Source organism: Erinaceus europaeus, chromosome 9 (genome assembly GCF_950295315.1).
Source record: "Erinaceus europaeus chromosome 9, mEriEur2.1, whole genome shotgun sequence".
Taxonomy (NCBI): Eukaryota; Metazoa; Chordata; class Mammalia; order Eulipotyphla; family Erinaceidae; genus Erinaceus; species Erinaceus europaeus.
The window spans coordinates 48,610,605-48,630,723 of NC_080170.1; the positions used below are offsets into that span (position 1 = coordinate 48,610,605).

Below are 20,119 nucleotides of genomic sequence, written 5' to 3' on the forward strand. Positions count from 1 at the left end.
GGCGGGGTGGTGGCTCCTCGGCTCGCGGGGACTGTGGGAGGCAAAGAGGCATTTACGTCATCAACACGCGCTGCTCACCTCGGGCCTGCTGGATCTGTGGGGAAAAATCGGTCGCTTTCTGATGAGCTTTTGGATTATGGCCTTGGGACCTAGTGGGCGTCCAGTTCCTGGAATCTGAGGCTGCGCGTGTCTGGGGGACTGGCAACTGGGTACCTATGCCCCGAGCGCAGGTGAGCTCGCCCCTGGGGGACGTATGTGCTTGAGGGTCGCGGGTGTGCAGTGGGACGCTGGGACCTCCCTGTTCTGGAGCGCGAGAGGGACAAAGTAGGAAGCATATGGACATTGTCCGGACACTAGTAAAATCCAAGTCCAGTTATGACTCACCCACCCTCCTTTCTTTTGTGGTATGGGTCGCTGAAGAAGACTTATTTTCCATAAGAGATTTTTTTTAACTTAAAAATTTAGCGCTAGTTTACAGTTTTGTGATATTTTAAGTATAGTGTGCACGGATAAATTCTCTGCACCTACCACCAAAGTTCCAGTGTCATTACACCAAAGTGACCTATCACTCTCACTTCTCTGCCCTGCCCTTCAGAGTCACATAGTTTGCTTGTTATTGTTGCAAGGTCTTTTCTTAATGGTTTCATTGAGCAACTTGGGTGTTCCTCAGTGTGAGACAATCTTTAAGAATAGGGAGCCAAGACCCAGGCTGCCTGTATTTACCCCCCCCCCATCACTTTGTAGCTTTGTTACTTAGGCAAATCACTTGATCTTTTAGCTTTTTGTTCGTCTAAGAGATGAGTATTGGATGCTCCCACATGTCAAGTACTTAGGACAATGTCTCATAAAAAGTAGAATGTAAATGTTTATTGTACTGTATTTATCTACTTCCATAACTCTTACTGTGTACTCAAGGAAAGCGATTATTAGCTGTCTTTGTGCCATCCCCAGGCCAAATACTATTCTATAGTAGTTGTTCAGTGTGTGCATATTGAGTAAATGGATTCCTTTCTTTTTGATTCTCCCCAAACAGCTCAGAAACTGTCCTCTATTTTAGAAATGAGGACGCTGAGGCTCAGCTTTAAATTTTAAATGGTGATACAAACAAGAGTAGGAGATGTGAAGAAAGAAATCAGGTTGCTCACCACAACCTCAGTGCCCTTTCCTTTATCTGTAGTATAGAAGAAAGCTTCATTTCTGTGCAGTTTTGGTAGATTGGTTGTTGTTTCTTGGAATAAGGTTTGGAGAATTTTGAAGCCATATTTGGACTTTGTAAGAAAGCACACCTTTTTTAAAAAGCAGTCACTGAAAGGAATAAGGGTAGTACTCCTTTCAAAACTGTACTTCCCCTATGAGAAAAACATTGTTAATTCTGTTTTTACCTAGTAATGCTATATATATATATATATATATATATATATATATATATATATATATTTTTTTTTTTTTTGTAATCTAGGAAGTTGCATTAGTTCTCAATAATGGGAAGAACCTACATTGTAGAAGAATCTGTTGGCCGATATCTTTCAAGCATCAATCTCCAAGGAAAGACTTTTGTCTCTGGTCTTTTAATAGGACAGGTGTGTATCTTTCACTGTGTATTTATTAATAAAACAAGTTACCTGTTTAATATGAAAAATCTACTGTTTAACAGATTTAAAGTTGGAAGATAATAAAGTAACATTTGAAGGAAATGTTAAGACTATGAAAATTGGTTTCCTTGTAGATTCCATTATGACAAAGATGTTAAAAGTTTAACCTTCTGCAAATGTTACTCATTTTTTCATGTCATTAGAGCTTCTATTTCTCAATCAGCTAGCTACAACTCTAATATGTTTCTCTTAATTTCTTTTTAAGTGTTCATCACAGAAGGACTATGTAATTCTTGCCTCTAGAACACCACCCAAAGAGGAACAGAATGAGAATCTAGAACACCCCAAAGCTAAACTGGATAACTTGGATGAAGAGTGGGTTACAGAACATGCCAATCAGGTCATCATATTCCTTCCTTCCTTCCTTCCTTCCTTCCTTCCTTCCTTCCTTCCTTCCTTCCTTTTTTAATGTAGTTGATCTGGTGTTTTTTTGTCTAACAAAACCATTCATTTAACGCTCAGGTGACTAAATTAATATTTCAGAGTTCTCATTCTTAAAATTTCAAGACGTGTGACTTCTCCAAAATAGAAGTATATTCTACTCTACTTCACCTACATTTGTATTTTTTATTTGTTGATTGCTTTTATCTAATAAAACATTTTCTTGCTTACAGTTAAGTAGTCCATGTATAACCACATAGCTAGCTACTAAGTGGTGACATTGAATCTTATGTACTGTGCTTTAGTCTTACGTGCTATGTTTTTCCAATATTTTATCCACTAGCATACCTCATTTTTTATGGATGTAGCATTTTTATGGTGTCATATTATTATATTCACAGTGTAGGTTTAGTTAAATGCAAGAATCCTAAACTGTGTATGTAATGAAAACACAATCATCTTGGTTACCATCCATTTATAATATTTGAACTAGTTTTTGAAAGTTCTTCCTCAATGCTATATATATATATATATATATATATATATATATATATATATATATATAGTTGTGATACGTGGTTTGTATTTGCTGACTAATAAATACAAGTGACTCTTACAATGTCTATATTAGCTAAGATTACGTATTTTTTTTTTTTTTAGGTATCAAGAATGCTGCCAGGGGGAATATTAGTTCTTGGAGTATTTATTATCACACCTTTGGAAATGGGAAATGACTTTCAAAATGCCCTGCGCAGAGTAAGTCTATAATGATAGAGCAAAAATTCTTGTGGCTAGGGAGATAGCTCACTGGATAGGACATGTTGCAAGTTGCTTGCCATGTATATGGCCCAGGTTTGAACTCTTAACACAGCAAGGGAAGTACCAGTGCTGTGGCCTCTATCATCAAAATGAAAAACCTACCCCAAAGTGATGAAATCATGCATGTACTAGGCATTAGCCCCCCAAAAAAAAGGAAAAAAAGGAAGTAGTAAGGGAAGGCAAAAGGCTTTTTGATGTGTTCAGAATTGCTTTTTTTGTTTGTTTGTTTTTGCTTCCAGGGTTATCACTGGGGCTCGGTGCCTGCACTGTGAATCCACTGCTCCTGGAGGCTATTTTTTCCCCATTTTGTTGCCCTTGTCATTGTTGTTATTGTTATTGTCATTGCTATTTCTGTTGGATAGGACAGAGAGAAATTGAGAGAGGACAGGAAGACAGAGAAGGCTAAAGAAAGATAGACACCTGCAGACCTGCTTCACTGCTTGTGAGGTGATCCCCCTGCAGGTGGGGAGTTGGGGGGCCTGAACTGGGATCCTTACGTTGGTCCTTGCTTCTAGCCATGTGTGCTTACCCCTCTGTGCTACCACCAGGTCCCCCAAATTGCTTGTTTTTAAGTGAGCATATACACATACGTGAACAATGGCTCTAAGCATAATTAAATTAGTGTTTCATATTTTTTATGTTGGAATTATGTTGGGAAAAGTTTTTTCCACTTAGTTACTTGACATCTTCAGTATATTGGTGATACTTACATTTTCAGTCAAAGTTACATGCTTTAAAATAATCTTTAAATCAACATTAATTGTTCATGTGCAAATGACATGGAGTTATGTTTCTCTATTTAGAAACTTTAAAAAAAAAGATTTTTTTATTGGTTTAATAATGATTGACAAGACCGTAGGATAAGAGAGGTACAATTCCACATAATTCCCACTACCAGAACTCTGTATCCCATCCCCTCCACTGGAAGTTATCCTGTCCTATATCCCTCTGGGAGCATGGACCCAAGATCATTATGGGGTGCAGAAGGTGGAAAGTCTGGCTTCTATAATTGCTTCTCCACTAGACGTGGATGTGGACAGGGCTATCCATACTCCCAGCCTATTAGAGAAACATTTTTAAAAAATATTTATTTATTGGATAGACAGAGAAATTGAGAGGGAAGGTGGAAATAGGCAGGGAGAAAGAGAGACAGACATCTACAGTCCTGCTTCACCACTTGTGAAGAATTTCCCCCTGCAGGTAGAGACCAGGGGCTTGAACCAGTGTCCTTGCACATGACTGCCCCCCCAAAAAAAACAAATTTTAAATATCTTTGAAGTTGAGATCCAGACATTTAATTACCAGTTTCACGTTTTCTTTTGAAGAAAATGTAATGATAGTCATGGAATTTTAAACCTACAGCATTAAAAAAAAAAAAAAAAGCCAGTGTACCAGTGTAGTACGGGTGGCTCTCCTGGTAGAGTATATGTAAGGATCTGAGTTTAAGCCTTAGGCTACCACTACAGGGGGGAAGCTTCTTGAGCAGCAGAGGTTGCTTCTCCCTCCTCCTCGTTCCATTTCTACCTTCTATCTAGATAAAGGGGAAAAAAAAAAAAAGGCCACCAAGAATGGTGAAGTTGTGCTGGTACTAAGCCCCAAAGATAACTCTGTTACTAAGAATTGAACATAAATCTTAAAGACCATTATAATTGTTTCTGTATTTTTTTTAAATTTTGCATTCATCTGATTTTTTTTTTTTTTTCTCTTTCTCTTTCAGCTAGTATTTGCAGTGGAAAAAACTCTGAGTAAAAAAAGACTGTGGAGTTTCACAGAGGAAGAGGTTTCAGAGCGAGTAACACTTCACATTTGTTCTTCTACAAAAAAGTATCTTTTATTTAGATGTTTGGTTTTAGCATATATAATACCAAAGTAGATTTCCTGCAAGTAGAAACATTTATTTATATTGTCATTAAAAAAAAAATAGACATAAGTACTGGAGGTCGAATAGCAGTTTATACAACAGATTTTCCTGCCTGAAGCTCTGAAGTCCCAGGTTCAGTATCTGATACTACACATGCCAGAGCTGAACTGGCTCTGGAAAACAAGTCAACCTTCAAAACACATATAGTATATAAGTTGTTTTGTAACTATAGAGCTGCTTATGGTAAAATTAATGAATAATGTTTATTAATCATTTATCAGGGCTCTGAAGAGAAGGGTGACAGTTCTGAACTTTTGACCACCCATCTACCCCTATTGAAGCATTCAATTCCCATGCTGAGAATTGAGACCCAGATGACAGCTTGGGCATTTCATGTTGTTAACTTGGCACATTCAGTAACTATAAATAAAATATTCAAAGCACTGGTATACCTGGTGGACATGGGGTAACAACTTACTTTAGAAGTAATGGGAGGGGCTGGGTTGTGGCGTAGCTGGTTGAGCGCACATTAATGGCCCGCAAGGACCCAGGTTCAAGCCCCCAGTCCCCACCTGCAGGGGGAAAGCTTCACAAGAGGTGAAGCAGGGCTGCAGGTACCTCTCTGTCTCCGTATCTCCCCCTTCCTCTCAATTTCTGGTTGTCTCTATCCAAAAAATAAAGATTAAAAAAAATTAAAAAAAAAAAAGTAATGTGAAAATGTGCTCCCTAAACATATACATATACAAAAGAACAGGAAGGGGCCAGGAGGTGGCGCACCTGGTTAAATGCACACATTACGAAGGAACAGGTATAATTGTCTGAACCAGTGCTACCTGAAAACCAGACAAACAAAACCCCACAGGTGCACTGAATTGGGTAGTGGGGATGTCCAAGGAATTTTTGTCTTTGACCAAGATAAGTGATTCCAAAAGCCCCCTATAAGACCTCCTGATCTTAATTGGTTAGGAGTTCTTTCCAAGTGAAAGTCTGCCTTGGGAAAGGAATGAGACAAGGCCAGAGGTAATGAACTAGGACTTCCAAAAGACACAGTTCAAAAATGATTGCCTTGCAGAAGCTGGACTTGCAATCCTTTACTATTTAACTAAAAATCTGAGGTATGTGTGTATGTCCTGTGACCTAATTCCTTCTCAGATTTGCCACCATATAAAATATTCCTGACTGTTACAGGAGGTGGTGTGTGTTTGAGGAAAGTTTTGCAAGTGCCTCCATTCAGTTTATTGTGATTAGCAGGATTTATAAACAGTAGGAAATAAAGCACAAGTACTGTAGTCAGAGTGATTTATGTGTGGTTATGTTGTATGTAAATATTAACACATACCCTTGAGTGCAAAAGGTGGTATGAGTTTGAAAGTACTCTTGTACTTTAGTTTTGGCTTTTGATGATGTTTCATTTTAAATATTAAGAATTGCTTCTCTTTTTTGATCATTTCTATCCTTAATTAGTAAAGAATATTTTGCCGAACTTATGATATCTGTGATCCAAAGGTAAGATAAATTATTCTCTAAATGCTTTTCTGTGCTGCAAGCTCTTTTAAAAAGAAAACTCACTTTTTTTTATTAGTTTTAATAATTTTTAATACTGCCACTTCACACTGATATCTGTTGCCATCTGTAATTTTTCAATTTTAACATTATTTTCACTGCTGCCAAGGATAACTTTTTCCATGTTGAAAATATTGTCACTCTCCACTCACCCCACCATACCCCTCATCCGACTTGTGTATGTGTTTGATATTATAATTGAAAGACTACTAGTAAAAGTGTTAGAACTTTTAGTAGCTACAGTACCTGGTAAGCACAGTTAACAGGTAAGTAGAATTCAGGCCAAGGAGGCTAAAAGCAATATGTAAAAGTAACTCTTTTAGCAAGGAATGGACATAAAGGAGAACATTTGGCCCTTAGCAGTTGTACAGTGATTATTTACTCCACATCAGAAACTTCAGAATTGACACTTCGGAAACTGCAGGCAAGCATCAGAGAACCAGCAGATCTGTCAGAATTGTCAGTGTGGAGTTATCTGATTCTTTTTCAGCCTTCCACTGAGAGGAAGTTGTTAGCATTATCTGTGATGCACTGAGGAATACTGAACTTTATGCGTGCATTATTAGGTTCTAATCTGTTGCGTTTTGATGAATTTGGCCAAATATGTTAAGATATCAACTTGTATGAGTTATCTGGTTGACATTTTATTATGTTTTTATTGATCTGTGTATCTACATGAATTCACATAAAGTTTTTCCCCCTCTTTCCTCACTGCTGTATATAGAGTTCAGCGAAACCAGCAGATTGGAAGTACCAAAATGGACTATCAGCTTTATGGATTTCATTTGAGTGTACAGTTCATATTAATATTCACATCCCACTGTCTGCTACTTCTCTCAGCTATTCATTAGAAAGAAATACAAAGGTATGAGAATGAAATCAAGTTTTCTCTAGTTTTACTGTACAGATGATCTGCTTTTTTCTGCTTATCTCTTTTATAATCCTCAAAAATTGCTAATTAGATCTAATGTTATAGATTAATAATTTACTACCTTGGTCAGATTAGAAATTTCAAAATGAGTATTATAATACTAATGTTGGTATAATAAGTGCTCTATAATTATTCAGTAGTTAATGAGAAAATATAGTTGTATAAGATATAGTCATGAGGGCAGGAGTAGACAGCATAATGGTTATGCAAAGAGACTCTCATGGCTGAGGCTCCAAAGTCCCAGGTTCATTCCATACACCACCATAAACCAGAGCTGAGCAGTGCTCTGGTCAACAAAATTAAGAAAATAAAGATTTTAAAAATAGATATAGTTATGTAGAAAATATATATTATTAGGAGGCCAGGCAGTGGTGAACCCTGTTAGGCATACATGTTACAGTGTGCAAGGACCTGGGTTCAGGCCCCTGGTTCCCACCTGTAGGGGGGGACACTGCACAAGAGGTGAAGCAGTGCTGCAGGAGTCTCTCTGTCTCTCTTCCTTGCTGTCTCCCCTCTCATCTCTCAGTTTCTCTGGGTTTCTAGCCAGTTAATGAATGAAAAAATTGAAAAAGAAAAATATATCACTCAGTCTTCATGCTTTCTCTGGGTGTTTAAGTTGTCTTCCTGCTTTCAGTTTGTTTTGTATTTCTTTATAACTTTTTGCTCATGACTCTCTTTTCCTGTTGGAAGTGACAAGTAGTATTTGCTTATCTTTTTTTCTTTAATATTGTTTTTTTTCTATTTGAGGTTCTTTCTCTTTTCTCAGTTCCCCCCCCCCTTGTCTCCAGAGTTACTGCTGGGGCTCCATGCCTGCACTATGAATCTACTTGCTCCTGGAGGCTATTTTTCCCCCCTTTTGTTGCCCTTGTTGTTTATTGTTGTTGTTGTTGTTGGATAGGACAGAGTGAAATCAAGAGAGGAGGGGAAGATGTAGAAGGGGAAAGAAAGATAGACACCTGCAGACCTGCTTTGCTGCTTGTGAAGTGGACCCCCCCCACACCCCCGGTGGGAAACCAGGGGGCTCGAACCAGGATCCTTGCTCTTCACACCATGTACACTTAGCCAACTGTGCTACCACCAAGCCCCCCCCCTCAATTTTTTTTTAAGATGATGATTTTAAGATAAAGATTTTTTTTCGCATTTATTTATTTATTTTCTCTTTTGTTGCCCTTGTTTTTTATTGTTGTGGTTATTATTGCTGCTGTTGTCATCGTTGTTGGATAGGACAGAGAGAAATGGAGACAGGAGGGGAAGACGGGGAGAGAAAGACAGACACCTGCAGATCTGCTTCACCGCTTGTGAAGCGACACCCCAGCAGGTGGGGAGCCGGGGGCTCGAACCGGTATCCTTACTCTGGTCCTTGTGCTTCGCACCATGTGCACTTAACCCACTGCGCTACCGCCCAACTCCCTAAGATAAAGATTTTATGTGACTTTAATCATAGAATTATTTCCTAAGTCTGTGGTGGATATGTGAGTTTGTGACAGAGAAATTTTTTTTTTACTAAAAATGGGTAAGGTGCCAAAAAATGGGGATATAGCTGTTTTGATTTTGAGATAGGATTTAAATATTAAATTACTGATAATTCAAGATTTTTAATTCTTCAGAATAGTAAAAGGAAAAAATAGATTCTAGGGCGTGTATCTGAGATGACACTGTGTCTAAATATCCACATTGTGTTTCCTTTTAGAATGGACTTGCACGCTGGGCCAAACAAATAGAAAATGGTATTTATTTGATTAATGGGCAAGTAAAAGATGAAGATGGCGACCTTTTAGGAGGACAAGTGAGTTAAATAATCTTACTTGAATTAAATGTGTAGGTCTGGTAAGGTGAAACAGTATATACAGCATTGGACGCTCAAGCAGGAAGTTTCAAGTTCAGCCCCCTGACATTCCATATTTGCCAGAGTGATGCTCTGATTCTCCCCTCCCCCCATCTTTTTCCTTAACAAACATATCTTTTAAAAGAAAATTAAATGTGCTTAAGAAAATTAAAGAGTGACTTATTTTTTCTTGCCCTCGCAAAAGCAATTTTCAGCTATTTTCTATTTCTAAGATCTTTTAAAGGACAAGTGTTTTTCTCAGAAAATGATAGGGTTTACTTTGTTATTATTTATTTATTTATTTATTTAATTTTACCAGAGCATTGCTTGGTTCTGACGTTTGGTGGTGCTGTGGGTTGAACCTGGTATGTCAGAGCTTCAGGCATGAAAAGGCCTTTTCATAACCCTTACGCTATTTCACCACCCTGGGAAATTATTTCTGAAATAATTGGAACCCTAACACCTGAAGATGGAGTATATCATTGAAACTTCCAAAGACATTTTCTTGGCCTGACAGTAGTTTCAAGACTGTGACTAACAGTGCTCACTTTTATAGAAGGGTTCTGTTTGGACTACTTAATAGCTTTGATTTAAAGGAAAAGAACTTCAGTGATCTATTCCTTTAGTATAAGATCAGCGAACCTTACTGTAAAGTAAATAGAAAGTATTTTGGACTTCTAGACTTTTAGACCCTGTGTCTCTCTCTGTTGCAACTTTAGCTTTGCTGTTGTAAAGTTGTAGGAGTATCCACATACTATGTCAATGGATGATCTTGGCTGTGTTTTAGTAAAACTTTATAAACACTAGTGGGAGTCTAGATCTGACCTGTAGACCATGGCTTGCTAATTTTTGCTTTAGATGAATAAAACTAGGAAACTAATGGGTTTTATAAGTTCAAAATAATACACAAACTAATACCGAAAAAGATAAATAAAAATAATCATGCTAAGATCTTTTATATTCCATTATAATCTCAACAGTCCTGTTTTTTAACTTTTGTGTTTTTTCAGAAAAAATCTTTTAAAGGAAATGCTCAAGCAGCTAGTCATTGTTTTGATGTCCGAGTGCTAACTCAGTTGGTAAGTATTTAAAAATACTGCTTATCTAAATTACACTGCTTTTAAAAATAAGTATAGTGAAATTCTGTTTTTTCCTTTAAAATTAAAATAAAAGTATTTTTAAATTTATTTTTAGAATCAAAGAATTTTAGAGATGTAAAATATATCTAGTTTTAGGGAAGTTATCCCCAAGACATGTTATTTGAATAAAATCTATTTGGGTCTTTTGCTTCAAGGCTCTTGAAATTTTAGCACCAGATACGTTACAACTTAAAAATATATATACATAAGTAAAGGTGTATATGTGAAATATTCTGGGCTTTAAGCTTTAAGAAAAGTTTCCATTTTAAACACTTAAAAAAGCAAAAGATATATGTACAGATACTCCCAGAGTTGTTATATTCTTACTTTAAAACGTATTTATTTATTTATTTGATAGAAACAGGGAAATGGAGAGGGAAGAGGGAGATCTAGAGGGAGAGAGAGCAAGAAATACTTGCAAGAAGAGACAATGCTTCACCACTCATGAAACTTTTCCCCTGCAGATGGGAGACCAAAATCTTGTACCGAGGTCCTTGTACATGGTAGCATATGTGCTCAACTAGGTGTGCCACCACCTGGCCCCATTATATAATTATTTACAATAAATTAATACTTCTAATTTTATTAAAAAAACATGCAATGTTGAGAAGTCTCTTTTAAAAAATTTTTTTGTTGTTATCTTTATTTATTGGATAGAGGAAGCCAGAAATTGAGAGAGAAGAGGGTGATAGAAAGAGAGACAGAGAGACACCTGCAGCCCTGCTTCATCACTCGTGAAGCTTCCCCCCTGCAGGTGGGGACCGGGGACTCAAAGCTGGGTCCTTGCGCTCTCTAACGTGTGCTCAACCAGGTGCACCACTACCCGGCCCTGAGAAGTCTCATTTTTTATGTTTTTGTTTTGGCATTTATAAAATAACTTTACAGATATGTGTGAAGCAGTCCTTAAATGAAAGAAGAATGCACTGTGAGATGAAGATGAAAGATTACAAGCACTACTGTCATTTTCTTTTTTTCTTTTCTTTTTTTTTATCTTATTGCTTTATTTTTTTTTCCCTTTTGGGGAATTAATGTTTTACATTCAACAGTAAGTACAATAGTTTGTACATACATAACATTCCCCGGATTCCCGTATAACAATACAACCCCCACTAGGTCCTCTGTCATCCTTCTTGGACCTGTATTCTCCCCACCCACACACCCCAGAGTCTTTTACTATGGTGCGATACGCCAGTTCCATTTCAGGTTCTCCTTGTGGGTTTTATTTTCTGATCTTGTTTTTTTAACTTTTGCCTGAGAGTGAGATCATCCCATATTCATCCTTCTGTTTCTGGCTTATTTCACTTAACATGAATTTTTCAAGGTCCATCCAAGATTGGCTGAAAACAGTAAAGTCACCATTTTTTACAGCTGAGTAGTATTCCATTGTGTATATATACCAAACTTGCTCAGCCACTCATCTGTTGTTGGACACCTGGGTTGCTTCCAGGTTTTGGCTATTACAAATTGTGCTGCCAAGAACACATGTGTACACAGATCTTTGGGTGGGTGTGTTGTGTTCCTTTAGGATATATCCCTAGAAGAGGAATTGCAGGATCATAGGGTAGGTCCATTTCTAGCCTTCTGAGAGTTCTCCAGACTGTTCTCCACAGAGGTTGGACCAATTGACATTCCCACCAGCAGTGTAGGAGAGTTCCTTTGACCCCATACCCTCTCCAGCATTTGCTGCTGTTACCTTTTCTGATGTATGACGTTCTCACAGGAGTGAAGTGGTATCTCATTGTTGTCTTTATTTGTATTTCTCTGACAATCAGAGACTTGGAGCATTTTTTCATGTGTTTCTCGGCCTTTTGGATCTCTTCTGTGGTGAATATTCTGTCCATGAACTCCCCCCATTTTGGATGGGGTTATTTGTTGTCTTGTTGTTGAGTCTGGCAAGCTCTTCATATATGTTGGTTATTAAACTTTTGTCTGATGTATGGCATGTAAAGACCTTCTCCCATTCTGTGAGGGGTCTCTTGGTTTGGGTAGTGGTTTCTTTTGCTGTGAAGAAGCTTTTTAATTTGATGTAGTCCCATAGGTTTATACTTGCCTTAGTCTTCTTTGTAATTGGATTTGTTTTATTGAAGATGTCTTTGAAATTTATTCGGAAAAGAGTTCTGCCAATATTTTCTTCTAAGTATCTGATAGTTTGTGGTCTAACATCCAAGTCCTTGATCCACTTGGAATTTACTTTTGTATTTGGTGAAATATAGTGGTTCAGTTTCATTCTTCTGCATGTTTCAACCCACTTTTTTCCAACACCATTTGTTGAAGAGACTCTGCTTTCCCCATTTAATAGTTGGGCCCCTTTGTCAAAGATTAAATGTCCATAGGTGTGGGGGGCTACTGTCATGTTCTTGTGACAGGCATAGTTGACTTGCTTTGTTTTTGCTTCACAACAAAGCCTAACTTTTAGTCTGTCAAAGTTCTGGGTTAAAAAATACATACTTGGGAGTCGGGCAGTAGCGCAGCGGATTAAGTGCACGTGGCACAAAGCACAAGGACCGGAGTAAGGATCCTGGTTAGAGCCCCCGGCTCCACACTTGCAGGGGAGTCGCTTCACAGGTGGTGAAGCAGGTCTGCAGGTGTCTATCTTTCTCTCTCCTTCTCTGTCTTCTCCTCCTCTCTCCATTTCTCTCTGTCCTATCCAACAACAGCGACATAAATAATAACTACAATAATAAAAACAACAAGGACAACAAAAGGGAATGAATAAATATTTAAAAAATACATACTTATATGTGTGTATGTATATATCCCATAATAAAATGTACATTGCTTGTGATTTTAGGTTACTTATCACATCTTGCTTTGTATTTCAGAAATGATATATATATGTATATATATATATATATTTCCTGCTAGATTGCATCTTCTTTATGCATTTTTCATTTTTTGTAGTTCTTATCTGAGCAGTCTGCAAATAATGTATTTTTAGTGTGTACAGTGAATGAATTAGTACTTTGGATGGCCATGTTAATAATGAAAACTTAGATACAGTATTTAGTTTCAAAGTACATTCAGATGCTCAGAATATAATGTACAACTTATAAGAAGACCATGTAATAATTTTTGATGGGTATATTCAAATATTTGAATTAATAAAAAATTCTTACTATTCTGTGAAATGGTTTATGTAATGCTTAGATAATCCATGTACTTAATAATTGTTGGCTTTTCAAACTTAAATAGATTCTGTGTTTTAGCTTTTGAATTCAGACCACAGATCCACAGCCACAGTCCAGATCTGCAGTGGCTCTGTAAATTTGAAGGGAACTGTGAAATGCAGAGCTTATGTGCATAGCAATAAACCCAAGGTCAAAGATGCTGTTCAGGTAAAAAATAAATAAATAATTAAAAGGGTAGTAACTAGTGTATGAAAAATGAAACATGTTAACCTAAGTGTTCAAAAACAACCCAGTATCTTTTTTTGAACTCTCAAATTGCACAACTAGTAATGTCATTTTAATAGATGAAGGCCTATTTGTTCAGTCTTAATATGACTTTGATATGCAGAATATGTTTTTATTGACTTTAAAAGGTTACTGTTAATTTTGAGGGGGCCTCCCCCCAGTGCCATGACACTAAGATGTGTTGCTAGGACTCAAATCTGGGCTGTCACATGTCAAGGCATGTGCCCTACAAACTGATGATTATATATATTTTAATTACTTAATAGTTATGTATTAGTACATTTGAAATCATTTTTTTCTTGAGAGAAATCAAACATCTTAAATGTCAAGGGAAATATTCATAGGAAGAACTATTAGGTAATATTCTTTAATATTTATGATTCTGAAAATCAAAAAGTAATAAATGCACTTTTGTCATAGTTATATGTTTATTGATTTAGAACACAATTTTATTTGGTTAGATGCAGAATTCATTTGTTTACTTGGTTTTAAAATTTAAAAAAGTTTTGTTGTTGAATAGAGACAGAGTAATCAAGAGGGTATGGAGAAATAAAGAGGAATACCTGTGGCATTATTTTATTACTTGTGGAGCTTCCCCCCTGCAGGTGGGGCCCAGGGACTTGAACCCAGCTCCTTGACATGGTAATGTGTGTTCTCTCAGCTGGGTATGAATACTGAAAAGTGAAAATATAAAATGGCATGTCAGTTGTTTTATTGGGCATGAGTATGCAAAGAAGTCAATTATATGAGGATTGTCAAGGTAATAAAATAATGTAGATCCAATGTGACTTGTTTTTATTGGTTTTTTTTTTTTCCCCATAGGCAGTGAAGAGAGATATATTGAACACAGTTGCTGATCGTTGTGAAATATTGTTTGAGGATCTTCTTTTGAATGAAACTCCAGAAAAAAAAGTTATGAGTATAAATTTAGGTATTTTTGTATGTGTTCAATTGGTACAGTAATAGGATATCATTATATATCCTGTTTTATAACTATGTCTTTTTATAACAATATGTCATCTTTTTTATTACTGAATGAAAATTTTCAGTTGCCAGCCTCTAAGAATTTTTGGAACACTGTAAATCTGTTAACATTTAACAATTTCAGACGGGAGATAGTATAATGGTTATTATGCAAAGAGACTCTCATGCTGGAGCCTCCTAAGTTCCAGATTCAATCCCTAGCACTATAAGCAAGAACTGAGCTGTTCTCTGGTTTAAAAACTAACTAAATAATAATAATAATTGCAATTTCAGAGAACATACTTGCCTTTTAAATTTTAATTTAATTTTTTAATACTTACTGAACATTCTACAGCTTACAGTAAATAACATAATTACAAACTCTTAGCTTCAGTCTTTCAGTGTAATCACTGTCTGACCCAAAACAAAATGAAACAGAAACCCAGAAGAATCCAAAACAAAAAAACAGATTTACATTCATACACACAAGTGAGACCATGGAGCTTTCCGACCTTTACACTCCAGGCTATGTTTTGAAAACACTTAAACAGCCTTTGATCAAATTGCTTTTAGACACTGGTTAATGTTTATTATTTAAAGGTTTTTTTTTTTTTAATGCCAGTTCCAGTTAAATTTAAAGATTAGATCTCAACCTTTAGATTAAGATGACTTTAAAAATACAAAATCATATATAATGTTCTCACAGGATATTATATACTACAAGAATAAGCTTTTCTATCATGTACTATGAAATAGGGATGTCAGTGCCTTTCAGTCAGGAGATGGGGACACATCACTCCATTCTGCTAGAAGCCTGGCCTTATGGCCTCTTTGTTAAGAAAGAACTGGACTCTTAGCTGACCTAGCAGGTCTGGCCCACTGAAAAGGAGTGTGGACGGACCTATGCTTCAGAGAAGATACTTTTATTCTTGAAATTCTGTTAGAATGGATCAGCTTTGTTAACATTTAAAAGCTAAGCATTTTTAATGTATTAGATAACATGTGTCTGCATGTGTAATACATAACAGATTTTTAGTTGCAATTGATATACAGCAATATTTTTTTGAACAGTACATTTTAATAGTTCTGAGTTTTGACTTTAGTAAACTTTATTAGTTTTACAAATGACTTAAGCCATGGGATGTAGTTCAGTGGTTGAGTATAAGCCACACATGTATGAGCCCTGGATTCTATTTTTAGTACCCACCTCTCCAAATACAAATAGCTAGGTTGTGGTATCTTAACATTTTTTAAAGCAAACATAAAATTAATGCAAATTGAAATAGCTTAGATTTTTGTGCCCATTTCACATGCACAATTATCCATCTTTGAAAAATTTTTTTAAAGATTTAATTTTTTTTTATATTTACTTATTTTCCCTTTTGTTGACCTTGTTTTGTTGTTGTAGTTATTGTTGTTACTGATATTGGGTAGGACAGAGAGAAATGGAGAGAGGAGGGGGAGAGAAAAATAGACACCTGCAGACCTGCCTCATCTGTGAAGTGACTCCCCTGCAGGTGGGAAGCTGGGGGCTCGAACCGGGATCCTTATGCTGGTCCTTGCCCTTTGCACCACGTGCGCTTAACCTACTGTGCTACCACCAGACTCCCTATCTTTGAAAATTTTTAACTTATCTTGTTTCAGGAAACTGTCCCAAAACAAAATAGTTATACACCTTATTTAAATATGGAATCAGTTTATATATGATGCAAACTGCAGTATTATAATTTTGCAGCTAGGAGGCAGTCTGGTCAAGAGTAAAATTATTCTCCCATTTCACAAGTTAACTAGAATCTGAAAGAGCACATAATTTATTATAGCTTTTCCTGAGATACTTAAGGCATTCTTCACCATCTTCTGTTTGCAGTTAGAGCTACCATTAATTTCTTGACTAGAAAAAAAAGTAGATAACAATTTGAGTAAACCTCAGTTTTCTACTTTTTCTGTACAGTTCAGTTCCATAGATTTTTTTTAAAATCCTGATTTTGAACCTAACAATTATGTTTATATGGACCAGTGACTTTATTAGAAATTAGGGGAGCTTGTAAGTTTATGTATGAGTATCATTTAGGACTATCATATGAGTCCTATTATATGGGTCCTTTCACAGAGACCAGTGATACTGAAATGAGGCAGAATTCAGTAAGTACAGATCTGTACCAGATCAATTAGAAAATGAAAAGTCTTGAGGTCTGGGAGGTGGTGCAGTGGCTAAGGCACTGGACTCTCAAGCATGAGGTCCCGAGTTCAATCCCCGGCAGCACATGTACCAGAGTGTTGTCTGGTTCTTTCTCCTATCTTTCTCATTAATAAATAAATAAAATCTTTAAAAAAAAAAAAAAAGAAAGAAAAGAAAAGATTACATTAGCAAATCTTTTTTTAAAAAAAGGAAAAAAAATGAAAAGTCTTACTAGGATTATATATTTAATAATTAAATAAAAAAGCATATAGAGCTTTTTGTATGCTTAACATATATCACTGATGCCAGTCTATCTAAATATTAATGTTTTTTTCTTATAGACTCAGAAAAAGAATTCCACATTCTCCCTCACCGAGTTTTTGCCCATGTTGCGGGATCCACTGTAATGTTATGTGATTATAAATTTGGCGATGAGTCAGATGAAGAAATCAAAGATCATTTTTTAGAGATGTTAGATCAGAAAATTCAAATAAAAGATTTGGAAATTGCAGAGGAAATAAACACAGGTAATTATGTTGTTTAAGGGGAGTCGGGCAGTAGCGCAGCGGGTTAAGTGCTGGTGGTGCAAATTTCAAGGACCAGCCTAAGGATCCCGTTTCCAGCCCCCGACTCCGCATGGGGGTCACTTCACAGTTGGTGAAGCAGGTCAGCAGGTGTCTATCTTTCTCTCCCCCTCTCTGTCTTCCCCTCCTCTTTCCATTTCTCTCTGTCCTATCCAACAATGACGACATGGACAACAAAAGGGAATACATAAATAAATATCTTTAAAATTTAGGAAAAAAATTATGTTGTTTAAGAACCTGATTAGACTATAAAGATTACCTATGAGACATCTGGTTTAACATCATGTCTTTAGATTTTCTTTTTTTAAAAAAAAAAGTTTTTCTTTATTGGATAGACAGTCAGAAATTGAGAGGGGTCGGGGTGATGGGAAGGGGGAGAGACAGAGAAACACCCGAAGCCCTGCTTCACCATTTGTGAAGCTTTCCCCCTGCAGGTGGGGACCAGGGGCTTGAACCCAGGTCCTTGCCCACTGTAGTGTGTGTGCTTAACCAGGTACGTCACCACCTGGCCCCTAGATTTTCTTAAAGGTAGCTCTCTTTGACTCTTTAAATGTTAAAGCATTTTTGGGGCCAGGTGGTGGCGCACCTGGTTGAGGGCACATGTCACAGTGCTCAAGGACCCAGGTTCGAGCCCCAAGTCCCCATCTTCAGGGGGAAAGCTTCACAAGCGATGAAGCAGGTCTACAGGTGTCTCTCTTTCTCTCTCCCTCTCTGTCTCCCCTACCCTCTCAATTTCTGGCTGTCTACCCAATAAAGAAAAATAATTTAAAAAAATTAATAAAGAAGTAAGGCATTTTTAAATTTTTCTGTTTAATTTCTATGAATATAAATATAAAATTAGCATTTCCTTGGAAAACCATAAAAATTTAAGATGCTTTAGGCTTCCAGACTTACTAGAATTTCCTAAAACAAGTTTAGCTTTAAATAGGTGTAAATGTATGGCTTTCATGTGTTGTTTTTGTTTATAAGAAGTTTTCTGAAAATTAATTTGATTAATTATCTGGCTAAGTACCATGTCATAAAAATTTATGAACACTGTTTATTAAACATCTCCATACTATATCTCTATTTTGGTCATTGCTGGGACTTGACCGCTCTGGGTCAGCTTTTTTCAGATAGAGACAGAAACAGAGAAACAGGGAGAAAGGGAAAGATAACCACAACTCATTAGTGCATCTCCCAGTGTGGTGGGGGCTGGATTAGAACCTGAGTTGGACACATTACAAAGTAGACACCCTCCCAGGTGAACCATGTTGCTAGCAGCGTTCTACATGATCTTATAATCGTGATAGACAGAAATGGGCAAGACTTCAATTAAGAATATTAGGGGGAGTTGGGCTGTAGCGCAGCGGGTTAAGCGCAGGTGGCGCAAAGCACAAGGACCGGCATAAGGATCCCGGTTCCAACCCGGCTCCCCACCTGCAGGGGAGTCGCTTCACAGGCGGTGAAGCAGGTCTGCAGGTGAAGCAGTGTCTATCTTTCTCTCCTCCTCTCTGTCTTCCCCTCCTCTCTCCATTTCTCTCTGTCCTATCCAATAATGACAACAACAATAATAACTACAACAACAACAACAACAAAAAAAAAAACAGCAAGGGCAACAAAAGGGAATAAATAAAATAAATATTAAAAAAAAAGTTTTAAAAAAAAAGAATATTAGGGGAAATGCTTTCTAAACTCAGATGCTAAATGTAAGGGGGTCTTATCTAGTACTATAAGACAAATAATAAACCCAAATTATATTTAAAAAAACTAATACCTGATGTGAAAGTTATCTTTTAGAGTTTTTCAAATATTTGAAATTGCTGTTTCTGTATAAAACATTAAAAGCAGAGTTTAAATGCATGAATTAAAAAATTGCAGTCAACTGCTATACATTTAGGAGCATTATATTTTCTATAAGTACTTGGCTTTATTATTTTTTTTAAGATTTAATGTTATTTGACTGATATATCATTTAATTCTTTCTTTTCTAAAATATAGTTGCCAAGTAGTTGCTATGTTTGAAATACTTATTTTGCCAAATAAGTATCTTAAAATAACATCATTTGAAATGTCTTAAGGGATGAAGAAGAAATTGTTTGTCAGAGTGACTCACATTAGGTAAGGGATAAAATGGCTTTAGGATTTCTTACTTGCTTTAGTCATCCCATAGTAGATATTAACTTAATAATTTAGATTTACCTTGTCTGCCGTCTCAGCTAAAAGTCATCTTTGCCATTTCTGTCTTGATATTAGAACTGGAATTAATTTTTATTGTTTGGTTGGGCATTTTCATTATATAGGAAAAAGCAGTAACATTCAATATGTAATATATGGTTAACTCACTGACTGTAGTAAAAACTCATGATTTAGGATGTGGGGACAGAGATGAAGACAACTAGTAGTGCAAGTTCTAACACTTCATTTTAAGCCTGTTTCTCAGCATCTTGGAATGAAACCCGAATGTATTACCAACTTAGTCTGCATTCATCTTGACTCTTGCTGTCTTCTTTTGACAGTTGCTTAAAAAATTTATTTTCTTCATGATTAATTTGTATTTTTTTTCTTTTTCCTTTTCTCTTTTTGCCTCAGGGTTATTGCTAGGGCTTGATACCTGCTCTACAAATCCACTGCTCCTGCTCCTGTGGCTTTTTTTTTTTTTTTTGAATAGGACAGAGAGAAGAGGGGAAGACAGATACCTGCAGACTTGCTTCACCACTTGTGAAGTGACTACCCTGCAGGTGGAGAGCCAAGGACTCAACCTGGATCCTTGTGCTGGTCCTTGTGCTTTGTACTATGCATGCTTAACCTGGTGCACCACTGCCTAGCC

General features: G+C 36.6%; 1 protein-coding gene across 2 annotated transcripts in view; it reads left to right on the forward strand.

Annotated features, from left to right (window-relative positions):
• The first annotated feature begins 2 nt into the window (after positions 1–2).
• ODR4 (odr-4 GPCR localization factor homolog) overlaps positions 3–20,119 on the forward strand; it is a 23,254-nt gene continuing 3,137 nt past the window's right edge. Inside the window, exons 1-13 of one of the 2 annotated variants that reach the window (XM_060197861.1) lie at positions 3–230; positions 1,460–1,580; positions 1,858–1,992; positions 2,694–2,789; positions 4,570–4,676; positions 6,183–6,219; positions 7,001–7,141; positions 8,898–8,993; positions 10,043–10,111; positions 13,378–13,506; positions 14,407–14,503; positions 17,074–17,253; positions 19,371–19,932. In XM_060197861.1, coding sequence (XP_060053844.1) covers positions 1,482–1,580; positions 1,858–1,992; positions 2,694–2,789; positions 4,570–4,676; positions 6,183–6,219; positions 7,001–7,141; positions 8,898–8,993; positions 10,043–10,111; positions 13,378–13,506; positions 14,407–14,503; positions 17,074–17,253; positions 19,371–19,414 — 1,230 coding nt within the window. In that variant the 5' untranslated portion in view covers positions 3–230; positions 1,460–1,481 and the 3' untranslated portion in view covers positions 19,415–19,932. Of the gene's footprint in view, positions 231–1,459; positions 1,581–1,857; positions 1,993–2,693; positions 2,790–4,569; positions 4,677–6,182; positions 6,220–7,000; positions 7,142–8,897; positions 8,994–10,042; positions 10,112–13,377; positions 13,507–14,406; positions 14,504–17,073; positions 17,254–19,370; positions 19,933–20,119 lie in introns of those variants that run through there. The other variant, XM_060197860.1, reaches the window with a different exon arrangement.